The sequence below is a fragment of the Festucalex cinctus genome, chromosome 6 (assembly GCF_051991245.1).
Source record: "Festucalex cinctus isolate MCC-2025b chromosome 6, RoL_Fcin_1.0, whole genome shotgun sequence".
NCBI classification, from domain to species: Eukaryota; Metazoa; Chordata; class Actinopteri; order Syngnathiformes; family Syngnathidae; genus Festucalex; species Festucalex cinctus.
The window spans coordinates 19820350-19842281 of NC_135416.1; the positions used below are offsets into that span (position 1 = coordinate 19820350).

General features: G+C 38.2%; 2 protein-coding genes and 1 long non-coding RNA gene across 3 annotated transcripts; 2 read left to right on the forward strand and 1 right to left on the reverse strand.

Annotated features, from left to right (window-relative positions):
- Window positions 1-1112: 1112 nt before the first annotated feature.
- Window positions 1113-13191, reverse strand: tmc5 (transmembrane channel like 5). Its single transcript, XM_077524540.1, has 21 exons — window positions 13087-13191; window positions 12643-12762; window positions 11970-12205; window positions 11804-11881; window positions 10908-11024; window positions 10662-10764; window positions 8247-8322; window positions 7896-8156; window positions 7622-7764; window positions 7381-7525; window positions 6848-7000; window positions 5972-6138; window positions 5512-5587; window positions 5330-5427; window positions 5154-5249; window positions 4974-5049; window positions 4506-4639; window positions 4220-4393; window positions 3852-3930; window positions 3275-3358; window positions 1113-1776 (listed from the first exon to the last, which is right to left on the reverse strand). The coding sequence occupies exons 2-21, from the start codon at window positions 12711-12713 to the stop codon at window positions 1213-1215; spliced, it is 2931 nt and encodes a 976-aa protein (XP_077380666.1). The 5' UTR covers window positions 12714-12762; window positions 13087-13191; the 3' UTR covers window positions 1113-1212.
- Window positions 2859-4716, forward strand: LOC144020765 (uncharacterized). The gene is made up of 3 exons (XR_013283964.1): window positions 2859-2914; window positions 4277-4387; window positions 4483-4716. It is a non-coding gene; the product is annotated as an uncharacterized LOC144020765 (long non-coding RNA).
- A 908-nt stretch (window positions 13192-14099) lies between the features above and the next one.
- Window positions 14100-21921, forward strand: tmc7 (transmembrane channel like 7). The gene is made up of 16 exons (XM_077524059.1): window positions 14100-14330; window positions 14846-15095; window positions 15211-15359; window positions 15483-15638; window positions 15709-15794; window positions 15871-16016; window positions 17641-17788; window positions 17926-18108; window positions 18181-18326; window positions 19616-19730; window positions 19814-19911; window positions 20034-20217; window positions 20379-20509; window positions 20672-20827; window positions 20916-20994; window positions 21251-21921. Exons 1-16 carry the CDS (start codon window positions 14315-14317, stop codon window positions 21443-21445), a joined length of 2238 nt encoding a protein of 745 aa, XP_077380185.1. The 5' UTR covers window positions 14100-14314; the 3' UTR covers window positions 21446-21921.
- Window positions 21922-21932: the final 11 nt, after the last annotated feature.

Sequence of the window (21932 nt, forward strand, 5' to 3'; positions counted from 1 at the left end):
TCTTTATCATTTATATGATATTACCCTACATCCATCCATCCATTTTCTTAACCGCTTTTCCTCACTAGGGTCACGGGGTGCTGGAGCCTATCCCAGCCGGCTTCGGGCAGTAGGGGGGTATACACTGAACTGGTTGCCAGCCAATCCAAGACATTACCCTATATAATATAATAAATTATATAAACAATTATATACATATAATGCAAAAATAAATACTGCACTTAATGATTTTTAATGTGTAATTTTAAATAAAGCACACAAATGAATGACAATAAAAACTAAGAGCAGCAAGTAGGCTATTTGTTAAGGATCAGCATCTGTTATCTAAAAGTTGCAAAGCCTATCCCTGCCTGACAACACAGTCGCACAAAGTTACAATGGGAACAGGAAAATATTCATTAATCATCAGATCATTGCTTTTGCTTCTCTGACTGTGAAAGGGACGATATATGTGAACTGAAAGACATGCAAACTATATGGCTGAAGGACTTCTTAGAATTACTGTCAATGGTGAAGGAAGCTGCAATCTTTGTAGATCATGGAAATGTGCAAGTATCCTCATGGTTTTAGAGAATATTTGAAAGAAAAAAAGAATAATAGCCTGATTGGAATAAGTGCCTATAAGTGTCGTAATGAAAATTATAAATAAAAAAAAAGAAGAAAATCATCTAAATAGAACCTGGCTGACAAACATTAGGCCAGCCAAAAGATCTCCAAAAGCTGCAACAAAATGCCATGTTACAAAGTCATCCCTAAAACTTTAAGACTATTGCAAATCACGATGAGAGCTTTTATTGATAAATTAAGAAAGTATGGAGGAGTGGCCAAATGACCCCAAGAGCCCAGTGACGACTCATCCAGGAAGTCACAAAGGAATCCAGGATAATGTTTAAAGAACTGCTGGCCTCACTCACCTCAATTAATCTGTGTTTATGACTCAACAATGAGGAAGAGACTGGGCAAAAATGACAGCAGTTTATTTGATGATGGGAAACATTCAAGTGTGACAAATGTAGGGGAAAAAAATCAGGAAGTGGACAAACACTTATTCACTACACTCTCACATACATTGCCCAACATGATAGTTTGAATAAATTAATGTGTAGGTTTTGTTGAAAATGAAATTATTTAGATGACAAATTCCTGATATAGTTTATCTGAATAACAACCTCATATTTGCTTTTCAGCGTTGAGTACGTTCAAACCTTTAATTTAGTAGCCATCGTCATACTCATTCTGGGCTTGTTGACGGGCTAACATAGCTTGTATGAGAGCATTGGAACTTGCAGGAGGTAGATTTTGAGGGGGAGCAGGGTCCCAATGAAGACCTTCATCTCTTTCTGCTCTCTGCCTTGCTCGCATGACTTGTATCATAGCATTTGAAAATGAAGATGGTATGCCATCGACCTCTAGTGCTGCATCATCTTCATGTTTTTGCCTTGCTTGCCTCGCCTCATTTACAGCCATGGATCTGTCACGAGGGGTTTCAGGATCTTTGACTGTACTGTAGTATGTATCTCTTTCATTATCTTCACCCACGTGCCTGCCGGGCATCCTTGGTGTCAATGACTGGTAGATTGGTTCTTCCATTTCCTCTTCAGTTTTCTGAGGGGCCATCATGGTTACAGCCTCAGAAGTGGAGATATCTGAGGGACGCGGCATACCGCTGGGGAAGCGCCTCCCCTCTTGCTCATGTGCTTGGTGAATAAGTAAAGCATGAACCGTGGAGTTCAAGTGGCCACCTGTTGAACTGTCGTCTAGGCGACGTTTGGGGTGCTGAAATGGAAAAATAGACAGTTTCTAAAACCAAGTGAGAAAGCACTGCTACTGTAATAGGCAAATGGTGTAGGACTTTTGCTATTTTGGGTTGGCCCCTCTATGGGGTATATGCCATGGAAGAGGCGTGACTGTTTTTGCACATCAGTTTGTTTCCGGTTCAGTTTGCGACATGTGGGCTGCGTCAAAAATAATTGTGCTTCTGACTTTGTGTCCCTAGGTTACGCGCTCGCAACCCGGACCGTAAACAAACTGATGTGCAAAATCATGTCCCGCCTCTTCCGGGGCATATACCCCATTGTGTAGCAGCTGGATCTCATCTCCAAAGTTAGAACCAAAACAAGCGCAATCTGAAATAAGATGACCAGACTTCATAACCATTAGTGTTATATGTTCATAAATCTGGCATTGACACTAAGAAGAAAGTGAGGGAAACTATTGTTACGTTTTTGAAGCTGAATGAAGCTTATGAAGATGAATTTTGTTACTATTTCAGCTGTAAATGTATTTGTATTTCTGTATATTAAGAAATATTTATCATTAGCAGCCATGGTAGTCCCCATTACTCACATACATCCACTTTTTTTTTTATAGAATTGCGGGCGATGATGTCACAAGTTATTTCTAGTGCTTGCTGTAGGCCACCCAAAAAAAAAAAAAAAAAAGTACGGTGGGCCAGAAATGGTCCCCGAGTCGTAGATTAGTGCAGTCCTAGCACCCTCTGGTGGCTAGTTTCTTAGTGCAGTTTAATTTTCACAAGGCATGTTTTGGCCCTTCTATGTTTAAAATCCACGCTAATGGTCAGATGAAGGGGAACGTAATTTGCTTGTGAACCAAGTCAATATGTGTTAGGATCTGGCTTTTGATTTAGGCTTTTTGGTCATGTTTTCCTTGTTTCTCCTTTTCTGTCTCTCTTGTCAAGTCTTATCAGGTCCTCCTGTGCTCGTTTTCCTGTTCCCTTGTGTTTATCCAATCAGCTCCCCAAGCCACTTGTGTACTGTCCAGGTGCCTCTTGTTATCTCGTTAGTATGTGTATTTAGTTCCCTGCTTTCCTTCAGTCCTTGTCAAGTATTTGTTTTTGTCCTGGTCGCACCTTGTTCCCTGCGCCTGTCTCTCCCGCCTGTTTAGTTTTCACTTAGTAAGTTTATTTCCAGCCTTGTTTTGTATTTTGTGTTGCACTTTGTTTTGAGTTAAATTAAAACTTATTTAAGAGCACACCCACTACGCATCTCCTTGCCTCCCTCCACTTGGGTCCACAACCTCCCACAAACCCTAATAATATGTGTAGGAACTCAATGTGTGCTTGCATTAGTTATATTTTTTCATATATAGTATTTACATTTTAGACTTTTCATTGCTGTAATGTACAAAAGCACAATATATATATTTTTTTTTTTATCGCCAATCTCCCCACAATATTGTGCTAATTATCGTATCGTGATATTCATATCGTGATGTTTGGCTATCATTACATCCCTATTAGACGTAGAAAATGTACCTTCTTTTGATTCTTCTTTTTGTGCTTCTGATGAGCTTTCTGGAGGCTCTGTAGTTTTTCCAACAAGGACTTGTCTTTACCTTCCTGGTAAGAAAAACAAATATAAAGAGGTTAAAGATAAAGTTTCAACCAAAAAGGTGTTGTGATCTGTTTTTGGACTTCTATTTGTTTTGAATACATTTGGTTTTGTTTTTCTTGTGATTTGTGTCCTGTCTTGATCATTCGGGTTTTTTTCGTTTGCACCTGTCCTCATTCCTACCAATCAGCTCCTTGAGCCACCTGTGTTTTGTGCTAGTGTTCTTGTCTCGTCAATTTACTTGTATGATTGGTTCCCTGCCTTCTTTCAATCATTATTGGTTCATTGTGTTTGTGTTTCTGTCCATTACCAAGTAAATTAAAATAAAGTTGAGTCATTTTCCTAGTGTTTGTTTGGTACTTTGAACCTTTTGAACATTTTGGACTTTTGCTGAGTTAATAATCTTCATTAATCTTTTCCTTTTTTGGATTTAGAAAATAAATTATTTCCTGCCTTGGTGCACAAATAAATCACTCAGACGAACGTTCGAGTCACACTCACATTAGCAATTTGTTGTTTCAGTCGACCAATCAGGAGCTTGCGGCCCTGAGAGACTTGCCAGAACATGTATATGATGATTCTGACAAGAAAAACATAGCAGTCAAGTAGAAGAGAAAAAACAAACAAATCCATTATTTGTCAAATCAACTGTGAAATGTTACACTCCACCACATTAAAGTTAAACCGCATTACTTGAAAATCTATACCCCAAGGAAACTTAAGATGAGTTACTATTGTTCGCTAGGTGAATACATTGCAAAGCTGTCTTTTTTTTTTTTTTTTTTTTTTTTTTTTTTTTTTTTTAAATTAGGGGTTTTGAAACATACAATACAGCAAGAGTAACACTTGAGAAATTCCTGTGCACTTACAAGATTATGAGAGTGCCGAGGAAGTAAACAATTTCACTTTTGATGACATTGACATAGATCCAGATGGCCACTGAGGAACCAGGGACGCCTTCCATGCTATCAATCCAGATTCCAACCACACTGAAGGTGTTGTTTAGGCCCCGAAATGGGCCACACTGCTCCGAGGGAGTAAGTCTACACAGAATGCAAAACTTTAAATTAAAGGAGTTGATTTGAGAAATCTGGACTGTTGCTGAGACTATTTTCAACTTCCACTTTTAAAGGGTCTACTGTAAATGGGCCATACCGCCATGCAGTGTATCCAACCATTGACAGTGCACCCATAAAGAAGGGGAAGAAGAGGAGGGCAACGAAGATGGTTTGCATCTGAGCTGCTCTGCCTGTCCGCCGTGGAGGCTGGCAGTTGTGAGTCAGGCTGACCTGGGGACAAGAACATTGTACTACTATCATAATGTCATCAATCTCATTTCATTTTCACACTGTAATGGAAAACATGAGGGGGCTTTAACATTCAAAGGCTTGAATAGTGTTATTTCAAAGGTCATTCACAATGTGCATGAAAGATTCAACAATGCCGCAGTCAACCAGGATCCAATTACTGATCCTCCTCAGTGTGTTTATTGTATGCCATTAGTTGACCTCACAACAAAATGGAAGCTATGCATAAGTAATAAGATGAGAGACAAAGGAGTTGACAGAAACATGAATGGGCTTGTGTCTGGAAAACATTGAAAAAAAATGGGCATATATTTACCTTTTTTATGAAAAATAGGACAAAAAACTTGACTATCTGAATGGCAGGCAACAGTGGAGAGAAGTAGATTCCGATCCTACAGTGAGAAGAATAACAAACACGTTATCATAGGAGTTTAATAGATCTAATAGTAAGATTTGCAGCCATTGATTTCGAATGAATTGCAATAAACTGTTTCACCAGACAAGAGTCTGTGCATAGATGAGCTCAAGGACATTTCTGGCAACGTCAAACTCTGGAATACCAAGACGTGGTAGGAATTTTGTTCCAATCAAACTGTAACAGATCACAAAAAATAAAAAATATAAGTCCCATGTGAGGTGAAATTTAAACAGTGTTGAAACTGCACAACTCACTTGCTGAGAAATTCTCCAAAGAAGGATCCCAACATGAGAAAGAAAAAGTCAAAGATGACCAAGCGGTACAATGCCTGTCCGACCATGGACTCCCAACACTGTGGGAAAAACATCACAAAGGTAAAGGAAGACTTTGCGCAACTGATTAGATTAATGTCTTAAAGGGTTTTTACTCAACATACTGAAAACTTCTGAGCCACCACATTCATCCAGTAGTAGCATAAAACACCCAGAATAAGCATCTTGAGTAAAACATTCCTGGAAACAGGAAAAACAAGTATTTAAACATAAGTAACACAATTACATATGTGCAGTACATAAATCCAGTCAGGAGTTTGTATGTTCTCCTTGTGATTGCGGGGGATTTCTAGAAACATGCATGCATGGGTTACAATGGAAATAAATTGGCCATAGGTGGTAATGTTTGGTTGTATAAGCCCTGTGACTGCCTTGCTCTCGCCCAAAATCGAGTAGGCTCCAGCTCACCCCCACCATCAACGGGTTAAATGGTATAAAAATGGATAGATAGATAGATAGATATAAAACAACCGATACAATAACCTCTATCAGTCCCACACAATGGAAATTTGCAAACATTAAGCATACTATGCATGTTGAGAAACAGAAAGCCAGCTATCAGACCTGAGCAACAGAGCGTAGATCTGCCTGCGTTGACTGGAATATTGCTCAAACTTATTGAAGAGAGAATAGAAGAGTGGGACCACCAGGTTCATCAAGGAGACCACAAACGGGACAAGGAGAGTCTCGGCCTCTTGAAGCGGCGACCAGGTTGAAGCATCTGTTGTGTTCTGCAGAGACAATAGAGTGTGTGTGTAATTAAAAAGAATTCTTTGCATCATGAGTCACTCTTTATCTTGAACGGTATAGTGATAGGACTTTACTGCACGAAACAGGAATGTCACTGCTACATAAAAATGGGTGTGCATTAGGAAGAATTTTATTTAATTTTTTTAATTCTGCAGTCTACAGATACAGCTTTATTAAATTAGTCATTTTATAATAAGAATAATAATAAGAATAATAATGATGATAATAATAATAATAATAATTCTGTTTTTTCTTTTCTTTTCTTCTTTTCTTTTTTAATTTTTGTTCCTCTGCTGTTTGTTTGTATATTTTTTTTGCTCAATAAATCAAATCAAATAAAACAAATCAATATAATAATAATAATAATAATAATAATAATAATAATAATAATAATAATAATAATAATAATGTAATAAATTATATATTAAGAATTTAAATTTAAATATAAAATTGATATTAAACATGTATATAAATTTAGTTATTTATTACACACACAGAGAGAGATAGATAGATAGATAGATAGATAGATAGATAGATAGATAGATAGATAGATAGATAGATAGATAGATAGATAGATAGATAGATAGATAGATAGATAGATAGATAGATAGATAGATCACCTTCGATTAACCACCCTCCACTGAGTGCTATTCTATTGTTAGTCATGCCATCATCATTTGACTTGAGTACCTGCTGTTCGTACTGGCAGAGAAAATAGATACTGGCGGCACATCCAACAGCCAGACCGGTGGAGAGAAGCCACGAGCCCAGATGAATCCCAATGTGCTTGAGCTTTTCAGTGAGGGTTAGCAGATCTCTTTGGGCTTTCTCTGACATTGACTCCTGCAAGGATACATGAGGTTATTATGGTCCCAAAAGATAGTAAGGCATTAATTGATTTAGTGACCGATTGATTGACCAATCAGATTTCCAGATTGATTTAACTCATTCACTGCCAGCCCAGTTAAAAAGGATTATTGACATCTAAAGCCGTCAATGGCACTGAATTAAAAATGATTATTGACGTCTATAGCCGTCAATGGCACTGAATGAGTTATGCCACTTCCCAGTTGATTCAGGAGCAACATCTTGTAGCGTTTAATACGTTCAACATATCCTTGTTGACTGCAGAGTTAAATACTGTACATAGCCCAGTATTGTATTGATGTCTTAGTGTAAAAGTATGTTCTCATATTGAGAGGGGTTTGAAAGACAGCATTCACCTTTAGCTGTACTCTGAGGTTGTTCTTGCGTTGTCTCACTGCTCTCTCACTGATGATGCTAAAATCCCAGCTGCACAAAAGCTGCCATGCGCTGTTTGAAACTTGATCCGCAAGCATGTAATGTGTCTTGAAGGAGTTTGCCATGCTGTAGTAGACAAAGGAAATGTTTCCATAGGGGTGTATACTGTAAACCCACTGTTTACAATAAAAGAAAGAATCACACAAACTACTTTAGACTAACCTTGCAATTAGTGCAATGCCGCACAGCACCATATAAATGGCAATTGTGAAAAAGTAGGCTAGCTGCATGTTGTATTCCACCAGACCCACAAGGGTTTCATTGCTGTAACCACCGTAGTACATGACAGTGAAGTTGAAGTAACCCTGATGGAGTTGAAACACATCACAATGCAAATTATTATTTCAATATTACGTTATTATATTTTAACGAGTCTATTCGAAATAAAATGTGTCAACCATGATGGTGCTCTGACTGAATTTAAGACTATACTTACAGCTCCAGTTAGAATCTCAAGTCCTCTGAAGCTGACATTTGGAGGTAAATTGGGGGAAATATCATAAACCAGCAGCGGGATGGTAATGAAGCCAAAGTTAACCAGGAAGGAGAATATGTTGAAAATGAGCAACCACTTAAGAAATAGAAAGTAGGTGAGGACACTGGTGCCGAACTTGCCACCTATCTCCTTCATGATGCCTTGCCACAGTTCCAAGGTCTGCCTAGCCGACCGGATACTGTAGCCGCACCTGCGAAGAAACTACAAGAACACAGATTTTGACACGGGCGTGCTTCAAGATGACAAATGATTTGATGCAGTACGGTATTGCGATGTTATACCGAAACTCACCAGTGATGTTCTCTCTGAACAGTCTGCAAAACAAGTGAAACGACGAGACCGGGACTCAAATGCCAGCACTTCACTCCTGTAAAGGTCATTCACAGCATTATTTGATGTGATTGTTAATTTGCTTGCCTTCAATAAAATAAAAACATTATTCCTGGACAGCTTGCACAATCTCCTGTAATTCTGTAAGCGGCGGGAGAAAATACTTTGGACTTCCTGCTAATTAGTTTCAGGATAGACCTTGAAACAAAGGCAACATCTACAACTAAGCGCTTGAATGAGCTTACCTGTCCAATGTCTGAGGTCAAATAGAGGTGCTGCATCAACATTTTCGGCTTTACTAACAGTATTAATTTGTAGTTTGAAGATGAAGTGAAAAAAAAAACATGAAAATGGCCAAATTCTAGGTTTCAACACACCACCTGCTTATGAACCTATAGACTACATTAAGCATCATTTGCAAACATACTTTAAAAACCCCAATGTATGTGCCAAGGTCTTAACATGTAGATACCATTTATGGTTTTCCACCCACCAAAATGATTAACAGTACTAGAAGAACAAAAACAAAAACAAAATAGAAAGAAAGAAAGGCATTTTACGCTTTTACATGCATTCCCTTTAAAATCTCACACATGAGATGCTCAGTGTTGTGTCTCGTCGCTTATGTTAAGTTCTGAGTTATTTAGTCTTGTTTTTCTTGTAAGTTGTTCCGGCTTTTATTTTGTGGTTCTAGTGTCCTAGTGTCAGTATCTTTACTTCCTGCCCTTGTTCCCTCATTAGCCTGATTGTCTCCACCTGTGACCACCCCTGTGTATAAATAGTCTGAGTTTAGCCCTGTTTGTTGTCAGTTTGTCTTGTTTCCTGCCACGTCCTGAGCTAGACCATTATAGTAAGCGGTGCCTTGTTTTTGTGTCCAAATATCTGTGCTTTTTGTTAATATTGCTAAAGTCAGTTTTTGCCTCCAGCCTTTTCCTGTGAATAATAGTTGCTACTTTTGTTCCCAGTTATGACCAGACTTGCTGAGTTCCTAAGCTGTTACTTTTCTTGCTTTGTTTTTTTGGATTCCAGCCATGCTGTGAATTTTTGTTGATACTTTAAAACCACTATTGAATAAATCAGTCGTTTTGTGACTTGTGAATCGAGCTTTTGGGTCCTGTGTGGAGTATATGCCACGGAAGAGGCGGGACGTGATTTCGCACATCAGTTTATTTCCAGTCCGGGTTGCGAACGCGCAACCCTGGGGCACAAAGTCGGAAGCGCAAGTATTTTTGAAGCAGCCCACACGTCGCAAACCGAACCGGAAACAAACTGGGCCCAGTTGTTCAATTCTCGGTTATTTTAACCCCTAACCGCCGGTTAAATTCTTAACCCGCCGTTAACTAGCCGGCCGTTAAATATGCGTTGTTCAAAACATGGTTAGTCATGCTGTTAACGGCACCGTCAAAGTTAAGTGTCGTTTGTCACTGGTTAGCACCGATATATCCCACAATTCCTCTTTTTGTTTACTTCCGGGTCGGCGAAAGCAATAGATACTATCCAAATGACCGCTGGCACTCAACGGAGAAAAAAAAAAAGCCGGAAGTTATCCGCTGACGAAGAAAACCTTAAACAATCAATAGATGAAGTAATTTAGGAGTTTTCCTAACATTTTTTTTTATTCATAATTTATTTTTTTCTGTCCATTTTTAGAACTTGCCTTAAAAAACATTTTTATTCTTTTTCTTTTGACTCAGCATGAAAGTTAGAATTTTATTACTGCTAAGAGGTAACGTGTGTAACTCTTCATCAGAATAATCTCCGTCACAGGCAAGCCCTTGATAGACTTTTTTTTTTTTTTTTTTTTTTTTTTTTTTTTTTTTCTTTCTTCTTCTTCTTCTTCTTCTTGCGCTCAGTGGGCATCATGAAGGCAGCATTATCCACGAAACAGAGTTAACCACACTGTTAAAAACTGTTAGCGGTAGTTCTTAGGTGTGTTAACTTTAACGGAAAGGTAACAGCCGGTTAAAGTTAACAGAGTTTTGAACAAGATAATAGTGCCGTTAAAGTTAACGGTCGGTTAAATTTACTTAACCAATGGTTAAAGCTATAACCGAGTTTTGAACAACCGGGCACTGTTATTCAAAAAACAGTCCCGCCTCTTCCGTGGCATATACCCCTTTGCATCCTTGTCACTCAGTTCTTGACTTGGCAAAAGAAGACGCTGATTTGCTGGAGTCCATGCAGGAGGTTGAGGCCTTGCGAATAAAGGGGGTTGCACACCAATGAGCGGCCTAAGAAAATGCGGCTCTGCTTGCACCGCAGTAGTGCCAGGAGGTCAGTAATCAAATCCAAAAAATCAAAGTGCTTTCAGAGTGAGCTACCTCTCAATGAACTACAACGTACTGTATACGGAGCGAGTATGAGCCTTGTAGTCACCTTATATGTTTTTTCTCCGCAAAGCTCATCGGAAGGTCAAGTATGGCCTTGATTCTGTCTCGTGTTGATAAGGCAACGAGTTCTTTGACCAGACTCTTCTCTTCTGTTACACAGGAAAGGACACACAATCACTTTTTTTGTTACTCTTGAAGTCACTAGTCTGAAAAGAAACTATCAAATGTCATTGATAAATCTACAGAGATCTGAACTAATTCAACATCTACCATAGAGCCCCCTGAGTCTTACCCTTTTCCATCTCATTCATGATGGCCTCCTCTGTGAATGCTAGATGATCAGGATCCTGGCTAGGAAACCTGTTCATCCTTAATAATCCGACACTCCTCCGTCTCTTAGCCATTGTGCCTGAGAAATTGAAGGAAGCAGAAATTAGTTACGCAATGGTTGTAAAGATGTTCAACTTGTTCCTTAATATATAGAATTTAATGTTACAATAATGCTACACTGTAATGAAACATGGAGGAACCTCAATTCTGTGTGGTGTGGAACACAAATGTATGTTTACAACAGTGTGAGCTGAATTTACCATTGAGGGAAACCAATGACTATACAGGAGTAAATGCAATAAATACATTAGAGGTGTCAAGTGATTAAAAAATTTTTTTATCACATGACTTCAATAGTTAACTCATGATTAATTGCAAGTTTCAGCAAAAAAAAAGTGTGATATTGATTTATGTTGGTCATTTTTCTGCCACTAGATGACATAACTGCATTTGTAAGACATTGGTGACAGCTCAGTGCATTTTTCTTTTCATATTAAGAGCTATCTAATCTTTAACATGAAGTAACTTGTGAAATTCTGCACACTTTCAAAATTGTAAAATACAAATATAGACATTATTACATTTATTACTGCTAAACTTTGACCTGGACGTGTCTGCTGTGTTGCAACTGGAACTCCCCCAGTACAGTCTTTCCAAGTAAGGGCCGGTCATGAATCGCACGTTAAAAGAATTAGTGGTGTTAAAGGAACTTTAAATTAACTCAGAATTAATTTTGATACCCCTAATATAAATAAATAAGAACGATAATAGAGAATAAACAGTATTTAAACCGTAAACGATCTTATACTGTAGAAATAGATACCACACTTAAACCACTATGGGGGTGTGAACCATTACCTGATGATGCAGAAGGAAGTCGGATAGGTGGCAATTGATCATACTGAGAGTCATGGTCGATTTGATTTGGACTGTGATCTGCACAACAATGAGTGAGTTGGTACATTAGATGCCATGATACAATTTTAATATTCTGTGTATTGGCCCTAGATTGAGCCCCACTCACTGAAGTCATGCTGGAATACAGAGCTTTCTGAGTGTCTTGACTGCAGTCCCATAGGAATATTTTCTCTTCCCCTCCAGTCCTCCTCTTGCCAACCCCCCCAGGGTACCGGTACTCTCACTATATCATCTTTATCATTGGTTTGACCAATCTCGTAGTCATAAGATTCCTCCCTGTCCTTCCACCAGTCATGTTCTTCCTGAACATAGGGGTTAGTGTGCTTTGGTTTTCTGGAAGACCTGAATACGACACAGAATAAACAATGGGAAATATAATATATTCAACAAGTTGTGATATACAATTTATAAGACTTTAGCTAACAATTGAAATATGACAATTACATTTAAAGTTTATAATGTTACTATTATCTGGAATCATATCACTTAAATACAACTGCCATCAGGCTAAAAGGTTCAGTAATGGCGTATAATAATCTATTTTCAGACTTACTGTGTTAGAGTTAGAGAAATTATCCAGAATCCCGAGAGTTAAAGATTTCCAAGAAAAGTACTTCAATGAACCAATGTAAATTTCAACCTCCTCTTCAAGAATCTTTGAGCACACCCAGTTACTGTATATACTCATGTCATATGTAAATATGACATCAATACGTCACAAATGGCGGCCCAAAGTAAAAAAGTGAATTTTGAGAGATAAATGAGTGATTACCACACACCTATCAATTTCCAGAGTCTCGCTGTCATGGTAGGCAGGGTTGAGAAGTCCTCCGTTGCTGTAACTTGACATTAGGGTCTTCAAACTATTGATATTTTCACTGTATGATAGAGTTCCGGTCCTGTTCAAGTAAACAGTACAGTGTGTGATTAAAATATTGTATCTTGGGTTGTTGCTTATGAAGCTAAGTCCAAGGCTAAGTTGTAAGTTTGAAGTGGTGGTCACTTTTTGAGAGAAAGAAGCTTGTCATTTAATCTGCCTGCCCCATCCCCATTGGTTTATCATTAATTTATGAAATAAGTTAGAGTGATTCCTAACAAGGGTGCTGCGGCACCCCAGTTTATCATGGGAGATCAACAGGAGTGTAGTCATCAAGTTATACTATTTAACCTAGTAAACAAATATAATCTGTCAAAGAGATACATACATTGCAAGATCGGCTTACCTGGTGATTGTGAAGAAAATGAAAGAAATCCACTAGAAGTGAAGCCTGGTAAAACAAGCAAACAAAAAAAACAACCTATGAGTCCATGATAATCAGACCAAAAAACAAAACCCTGTGTGTCCAATAACAACTATCACAAAAAGTGAGTAACCAGGAAGTGTGTCCTGAAGTCACAAAGGTAAAAGTCCACTGCCTATCAATAGACCAGCTGGGTCTCAGGTGTACAGTGTCTATTGTGAACATATAATGAATTCCATAATTTATTTAACATCCTTATTAGGACATTCAGGCAGGTGTCCAAGTGGATATACAGACCTGTACACTTTGCTACTCTTCATACTCAAACAAAAATAAAGAAATGATATATACAGTAGCAACAGTAGCTACTTGTGTTATATCCGGTTTGAACATTATGTCAATAATATAAAATGGCGAGAGCTACTGTAATTGATCAGGGTCAAATTTGAATCAATTATCTTGCTTGGATTTCAGAGGCGCATCACACTGTCGACCACTTCTATGAGATGTGATTTGATTGACAACACGGGGGAAAAATGATAACAATAATACCCATTAACTCACACAGTTTGCAAAATCTTACATTATTTCTGTTTGGCTGTCACTTGTGAAAATCATCCGAAAATTAAACTCCATAAACTGTGTACTGTAATTAATATGCGTTATACTGAGCGATATTGCCAATATTAACAGAAATGAAACTGTACAAACTTAATACACTGGTTAAATGTAAATTATATCTGAAAGTGAAAATATTGTCAGCGCTTTTTAAGGGCGCGTTGTGTTCGCAACAACTGTTGGGATCCGCTTAATGTTTTTTGAAGTTGTGAACGCAGCCTTTTTGTGCAACGATAGCCCGGAATTGTGGGAAATGTAGTGCACTAAAATATCTGACCGAAGTTTTGACTTGCAGCTTGTGTATGTGCATATATTTATTTATTGATTTATTTATCATTATTTTATTATCATATATTCTTAATCTGTTGGATGAAGTCATAAAAAAAATGCTAAAGTGAAAAGGAACTACACAAAATAAACACACCGTGGGAGTGTTCTGGAGTTCAGGAAGTTGTCGCTGCCACTGGAAGTTTTAAACCTGACAACAGTAGCGTCAACAACCACTAACATTAGCTGAGGCTAACAGCTTTATGGTTGCCCAACATAACACTGTTCTATATATATCGATTTTACAACACCAGAAAAGGACGGGATGGATACCGATTCAGGTGAAACTTCTTTTCTTTTTTGTGTTCGCCCTTACCTGTCGCAGTCGTCATCCCAGTTTAGTTTAGTTAACTCTTCAGCTAACCAGCTAATGCTATGTAAGTTGTAGTGAGATGAAGGGTTATTTGTCTTGAGAAAGACGAACAGGGTTTCATGTTTTACGACTACAAATAAGTACTGAGATGCAGCACACAGTTTAGCGCGTCAGACAGAGTGTGTGAGTGTAGTGTCGGAACTTTCTTAATTTTTGTAGTTTATAACCTTACCATACATGAGTTAGTTACATAAGTTGCATATTTGCGTTCGTTATAAGTGTTTTAGTGAATTACTTGTACCTACAGGATTGTTTTTTTTTGTTTAATGCTGTATATTTGGTTTTGTATAGTACTTTGTTTCAGTTACCATTTTCCACTATTGCTCTATGTAATCAACTACTGTATTATCTATGTACTGTAGTCTACCACTTTTTTCAGCTCATCATTCACCATCGCCATTTTTATTTTCAACCTTTCTGCAGTGTTCTACACTGATCGAAGTGGAAAAGTCACCAGTAATCCGCTGCTTGACCAGCTACCCAGCTACCAGTCCCTGCTGTACCGCAGGAAGGCGTCCAATTCCGGCACCAAAAGAAGGAGCAGCTCTCGAGCCCGTTTTGGCTCCTCTGGCAGTGGGAAATGGAGTACTATAAGTAAACATGATGAGAAACAGAAGAGCCAAGTGGAGCAGAGACCAACTAGAGCACTTCCCCAGACCATGGCTCAGAAACGGTAATAAACGTTCATCCTCACCCTTCTAGTTATACAATTAACTCAACACTTGTATCACATATTGTTGATGGCACAGTGATCCTATCCTAACGTGTCTGACCGTGCTTGGTGTTAGAGCGTTCCGCCTACAAGAGGATGCAGAACTCAGCAGCTGGAGACAGTGGAGGCAAAGCACCCACAGGTATCTCCGTAGACTGCAAGATGATGTACACGAATGGCTGACTGCCTTGCAACTCTGGAGGGGCGACATCCATCTGATAGAGGGTGAGGGAGGTGTTACAATGCATCTCATAGCCAGATATATGGAAAGAAATTGACAGCAATGTTGGTAATTTTGTAGTGTATTTACAAAGTAATGAAATGAATTAAATATTATTGTTTTTCTAGGAATGTTTGGCACAGGGATTCTGTCCTACTTTTCTTTCCTGCGCTTCCTTGTCATGCTCAACTTGATCATCTTCACACTCATGTTCAGCTTCGTCCTGTTGCCCATCATCGTTGCCCCGCACGCCTCAGCGAACATCACCTACAACCAGAATGATGGTAAGAGAACGCTTGCTGTATGTGCATGATATACGGTGTTCAGCTTACATCTCATCTTGTCTGACAACAGGGGGTGTTTGCAGTGATTATCCAAGCAGCACTCGCCGAGGTCTAGTCATTTTTCACGAGCACATCACAGATCTCTTGTCTGGCGGAGTAAGTCTTTTTATCTTCAGCAATCAATATCAATGTCTTGTGGTTTTGCCGCTCAACTTGTGTGCTTTTTCTGTAGGGCTTTCTTGAACAGACCTATCTGTTTTATGGCTACTACAGAGCAGATAAAATCCACTTCCCCAGGATCACCTATAATTTGCCTCTAGCCTACTTGCTGGTCACTATAGCATACCTCTTCCTCAGTCTGATCTGGATTGTTAAAAGGTGCTGGAAAGTTCTTTAAAGTGTTGTTTTGACATGCTTAAAGGGATACTTGACTCATTGAGCCATTTTCAACAGTAAAAAGTTAAAATTTTGCCCAGAATTAATTGTTAACGTCATTATTTTTCATCAACAATTAACTTTAAAAACATTTTCCACTTGCTGTCGACTGAAGATGACATCACCTGTGCTGAGGATGTAGGTAACGACCAATCATGGCTCAGTTTGCTGACCAAACCCAGAAAACAGGTGAGTCGCGTTTGGTCGCAAGCTACTTCCTCAAGCACAGGTGATGTCATCTTCAGTCGACAGCAAGTGGAAAAATTACTTTTTAAAGGTATTAGTTGTACATGAAAATTGAGTCAAGTATCCCTTTAAGCTATTTTTAGCAGTAAAAAGTTCATATTTTGTCCAGAATTAATTTGATAACTTCATTATTTTTTATGGACAATTAATGCCTTTAAAAATTATTTTTTTCTACTTGCTGTCGACTGAAGATGACATCACCTGTGCTGAGGAAGTCGGTAACGACCAATCATGGCTCAGTTTGCTGACTAAACCCAGAAAACAGGTGAGCCATGATTGGCCGTTACCTTCCTCAGCACATGTGATGTCATCATCAGTCGACAGCAAGTAGAAAAATTGCTTTTTGATGGTGTTAATTGTACATGAAAATTGAGTCAAGTATCCCTTGACTCATTGAGCCATTTTCATCAGGAAAAAGTTCATATTTTGTCCAGAATTAATTTGATAACCTCATTATTTTTCATCAACAATTAATATCTTTAAAAACAAAATTTTCTACTTGCTGTCGACTCATGATGACATCAATTACCTGTGCTGGGGATATAGGTAACAACTAGGGGTGTGAATTGCCTAGTACCTGACGATTCGATTTGTATCACGATTCACAGGTCACGATTCGATTCGATACCGATTAATCCCGATACGAATGGTCACGATTCGATACCGATTAATCCCGATACGAATTTATAAGTCGATTGTTGCGATTTTTTCCCATTCAAATTTAGAAAATACTATCAGTAAATTTGTACATGTACACTGTAAGATTTGTATGAATATATTTATCTAAAACTTGAGGCTTATAACCGTGAGCCACTGTACACAAACAGTTTGCAATCTGTTTCACATTTGAACAGCATTAAAATAAAAATATTAAGGCTTAATGTGCCGTTCAAATAACATTCTTCCATGCTCAAGGTGTGAATCCTAAAAAAAAAAAAAAAAAAAAAAAAAAAAAAAAAAAAAAAAAAATCGATTCTGCCGATTATTGAATCGATTCGCGAATCGCGCGATGTAGTATCGCGATATATCGCCGAATCGATTTTTTTTTTTTAACACCCCTAGTAACAACCAATCATGACTCAGTTTACTGACCAAACGCAGAAAACCGGTGAGCCATGATTGCCATTACCTACTTCCTCAGTACAGGTGATGTCATCATCAGTCAACAGCAAGTAGAAAAATTACTTTTGAATTTGACATGAAAATCAATGACGTTATCAAATTCATTCTGGACAAAATATGAACTTTTTACTGCTGAAAATGGCTCAATAGTCAAGTATCCCTTTAAAGTGTTTCTGACTATAAGGCCTTATTTTCCCAGGTCTGCCACTGGTTTCAAACGCAACCTGATTCAGGATGAAGACCGTTTCCAGAGTTTTTGTAATAAGATCTTTGCTGGTTGGGATTTCTGCATCACCAATGGGAATGCAGCAAAGCTAAAAAGGAGCAGCCTGCTTTATGAACTTAGGGTAATATTAATTTGGTTCTAATTTTTCATTTTGATTTAGTAGTTACCATGTGTAATTTTCCCAGACATACTGTATTCTTTTGTTGAGACAGAAATTCTGAATTTTATTCTGAATCAATTCTCCTATTTTACCTTTAGACAGATTTGGAGGAAGAAAGGATCAAACAGAAAATAGCAGATCGGACCCGTAAAGAGAAATGTCGCATATATCTGATACGCTTCATCCTCAACCTGTTTGTCATTGCTGTCTTAGCTGGTTGCTTCTACAGCATTTACATTGCCACCATTTTCTCTCAGGAAGCACAGAGGAAAGAGGTCAAGGTAAACAGGCTTCTTCACAATTAACATAAAAAAAATGTAATGCCATCCTGAATCAGTTTTTCTGATTTGCAGGAAAATTTTATTGTGGATCTCATCCACGAGTATCTGCCATCAATTGTTATCACTTTGGCCAACTTCATCACTCCCCTCCTCTTCTCAGTCATAATCAACTTTGAGGACTATTCGCCTGCTTTCGAGATCCGTTTTACTCTTATGAGGTACATGGAACTACATTCATTTTATTGCAATAAAATAACCAGAGATGGGAAATCCAGGTTTAGAAAGTAAAAACCCTGCCACACTTTGGCTTTAGCTACATGTGCTTGTACTCAACCAGCAGATAAACAAGGTCATTACGAGAAGCACCTGTGGCTAAAGACAAACTCTGTCAGTGTTTTTACTTTCTTGTAGTGTTAATTTTAGCCGCCATTTTTAAACCTAGTCTCAGTTTCAATCACGCTTGTTAGTTTTTATCATAGTAAGTCAACCTCATCCCATTTTTATTGTCCATTTTTAGTCGACTATAACTCGAGCATTTTAGTTTTTATTTTAGTTTAGGTTTTAGTCTAGTCTAGTTTTAGTCTGGTGAAAAATGTGTGTTGACGAAAATATTTTTTATTCGTTTTCGTTGACGAAATTAACACTACTTTCTTGACCTGGTTTTCCCATCTCTGAATATAACCATGGCAATTAGAACTTAGGTAAATTATAGCCACACCCACTTAGCCTGAGTGTTCTTGGGGGGCCTTGAAAGGTGCTATACAAATCAAAGCTATTATTAGGGCCTAAGCTGCCACCACTGTTATTTTGTCGCGCACTGTTGCTGTGACAATGTGCCATTTGCAACGGAAAATAATGTTGATTTTGAGGGTCTAAACCTGGGTGAAAAATCGCAATATTTTGCACACACCTCAGGTCTGGCAAAAAAATATAGATATATTTTACAGAAATATTGTGCAGTTCCTTAAAAAAATGCCCATTAGTGCCCCCTATAAATTTTTAACAAAGCAGCCCTTGTTGAAGTTTGACCTATACTATATCTATGAAAATTGGGTGGCAAATGTAGACCTACAAAAACCTTTTCAGTAGCCATATGCTAAACCTAAGAGGAAGTCCACCATTTTAAATTTATTTTGGAATTGTGCAGCATTGTTGGCCTTTTATAGAGATCATATCAACTCCCCAACTCCTCCCAATGAATTTAGCAGATCATCTTCAAACTTTTTGGTGTTTCATCTAAAGAGGTTTGAGATGTAAAGGTGATGAAAGCTTTTCATTTCGTCGCAGGCTGTTGCCATGGCGAGTGATGCACCATTTGTATACAAAAAATGCTGATTTTGATGATCTAAACCTAGGGGAAGAGATTTTGCAGACACAAGTCCTGCCAAATACATATTTTAGAGGGTTCTTGTCCTATGTGTCAGTACCCCAATGTTCAAGACATATAAAATGCCTGTGAAACAAAGTGGTTTCATTTCTAAATTGTCTTTGTTTTTAAAACACCCAGGTGTGTATTCATGCGACTGACGAGCATTGGAGTTTTGCTCTTCTCTCTCTGGTCTCAGATCACTAAATGTAAAGAGGGGCCATGCGTCTGCGGCTACAACCATTTGGTCTACTCAGTAAGTCACTTCATTCCGAAGACATGGCGTGTCGAAAATGTTGTCACTGTGGCCAAAATGTAATATGGTGCCTTCTTATACAGTGTTGGGAGACACGTGTTGGCCAGGAAATGTACAAACTCACCGTCTTTGACTTCATAATCATTGTGGCAGTCACCATTTTTGTGGAGTTTCCCCGAAAGTAGGTCCAAATCATTTTTATATTGGACAACCTCAATTTGTGTCATTCTGTATTAGGTAGTGATGTTTATGTTCTACGTTTGTCTTTTCAATCTCATAATGTTCTGTCTTTCCTTTGCTCAGGCTGATAGTAAAGTATTGTGACTGTGGCCTTGCTAAGTGGTTGGGTCAGCAGGAGTTTGCAATCCCTCAGAATGTTCTTGAGATTGTTTATGGTCAGACCATCTGCTGGATCGGTGCATTCTACTCCCCAGTGTTGCCTGCCATTTGCACCATCAAGTACTTTTTTATCTTTTACATCAAAAAGGTAATTTTTTGTTTTTTGTTTTTTTGTTTTTTTTTAACCAAGCCAGATAAGAACTTTTTTTTTGTTTTGTTTTGTTTTTAACCAAACCAGATAAGAACTTCTTCATTAGCCTGTTTTTATGTCATGTTTTATGTCATTAACTATATAACATTGTTTATCAGGTGTCACTGATGAAAAACTGCCGTCCAGCCACGCGTCCATTCAGGGCCTCGAGTTCCAACTTTTTCTTCCTGGGTGTGCTACTGATCGGCTTGATTTTGGCCTGCGTGCCTGTTATTGTTAGTGTAGCACAGTAAGTAATGTTTGCACATTTTGTCTCATATGCAGCTGTATATAGTAGCTTGATTGTCCCACAAATGTCACTTTCTTGGTAAGAAAAAAATGGCAAAAATAATGTTAAAGATATAATATATGAAAACACAGTAAATCATTCTAACCATGTTTGTACATATAGAATAAACTGTTCCCAGGCGTGCGGCCCATTTGTGAATTACACCACCTCCTGGGAGGTGCTGCCAACTGCCATATCCGAGCTACCCAGTGGGGCCCAAACTCTCCTCTTCACCATCTCTTCTGAGGCTTTTGCTGTATCCTTCTTTGTTGTTACATGGTGTGTAGAACTTCTAACTAATTGATAAAAATGTGTCAGAATTTATATAACTGTGGTGACTTTAGTTCATTTATTTCCTCTGCTGTAGTTTGGCCATGTTTTACGTCATCGCACTAGCTGGAGCACACAAGAGGGTGATCAAACAACTTAGGGAGCAGCTAGCCATGGTGGGTATATTGAATCTTTGGTGCAGTTAGACCATTCTGGGTCACTTTTACAGCACAGTTATTATGCTTAAACTATTAAAGCAACATCTGCTGTTACAGTCAAGAATTTACCGGTAACTGAATATCATCTGTGTGAATTTAGTTTTTGATGCAGTTTTTTAAGTGGGCGCTCATGTCAATTCTTGGATTGTGAAGATTGACCGAATTTAGCGTGGTTTTAACTGGAATACACTTTGTGTGTAACCGTGTTGTTCAGGAGGGTCGAGACAAGCATTTTCTGATCCAGAAACTGTGCCAGGCCCAAAAACTCTCCGCTATCACATCGCCTGGGTCGAGAAGTCAGCGGCAGTCCAGCAGAAGCAGCCCCAGTTACCACACTAGCTTCTCCAACAATTTTCCAGAAGGGCTGTTCCTGGCACATTCACCTCCAGACACTTCAACGCATGTGTGAAGAAATTGGGGAGGAAAACAACAACACTACACTGGACAAGCAGGCTGCAGTTGGATGGAGCCAAACTGTTTTTTTTTTATTTTATTTTATTTTTTATTGATATAACTTCTCTTAACTTTTCTTTTTACTTATGTTAGCAAAAACATTTTTTTCCATTTGAATACTATCTCTTCCTTCTGAGAAGGACTTCACTACAAACATTTTTTATTTTTATTTTTTTAGCCTACTCTTTGTACTGTATTGTGCACTTTATATGTTTTAAAGCTAAATATTGATTAATGTAACGTGTATTTGGATAACCTTATTTTTTACACTTATGCATTTACAAAAACTGATACATTTATAACTCAGAGCAAAGTTGTCTGTACTGTTAAATATTGTTATTCCCTGTTTCTTTTTTTTTATGTATTATTTTAAAATGTTATTTTGTTTTGTTGTGACTGTAAAGGGAAAATAAACCTTTTAAATCACCTCTACGCACGGCCTC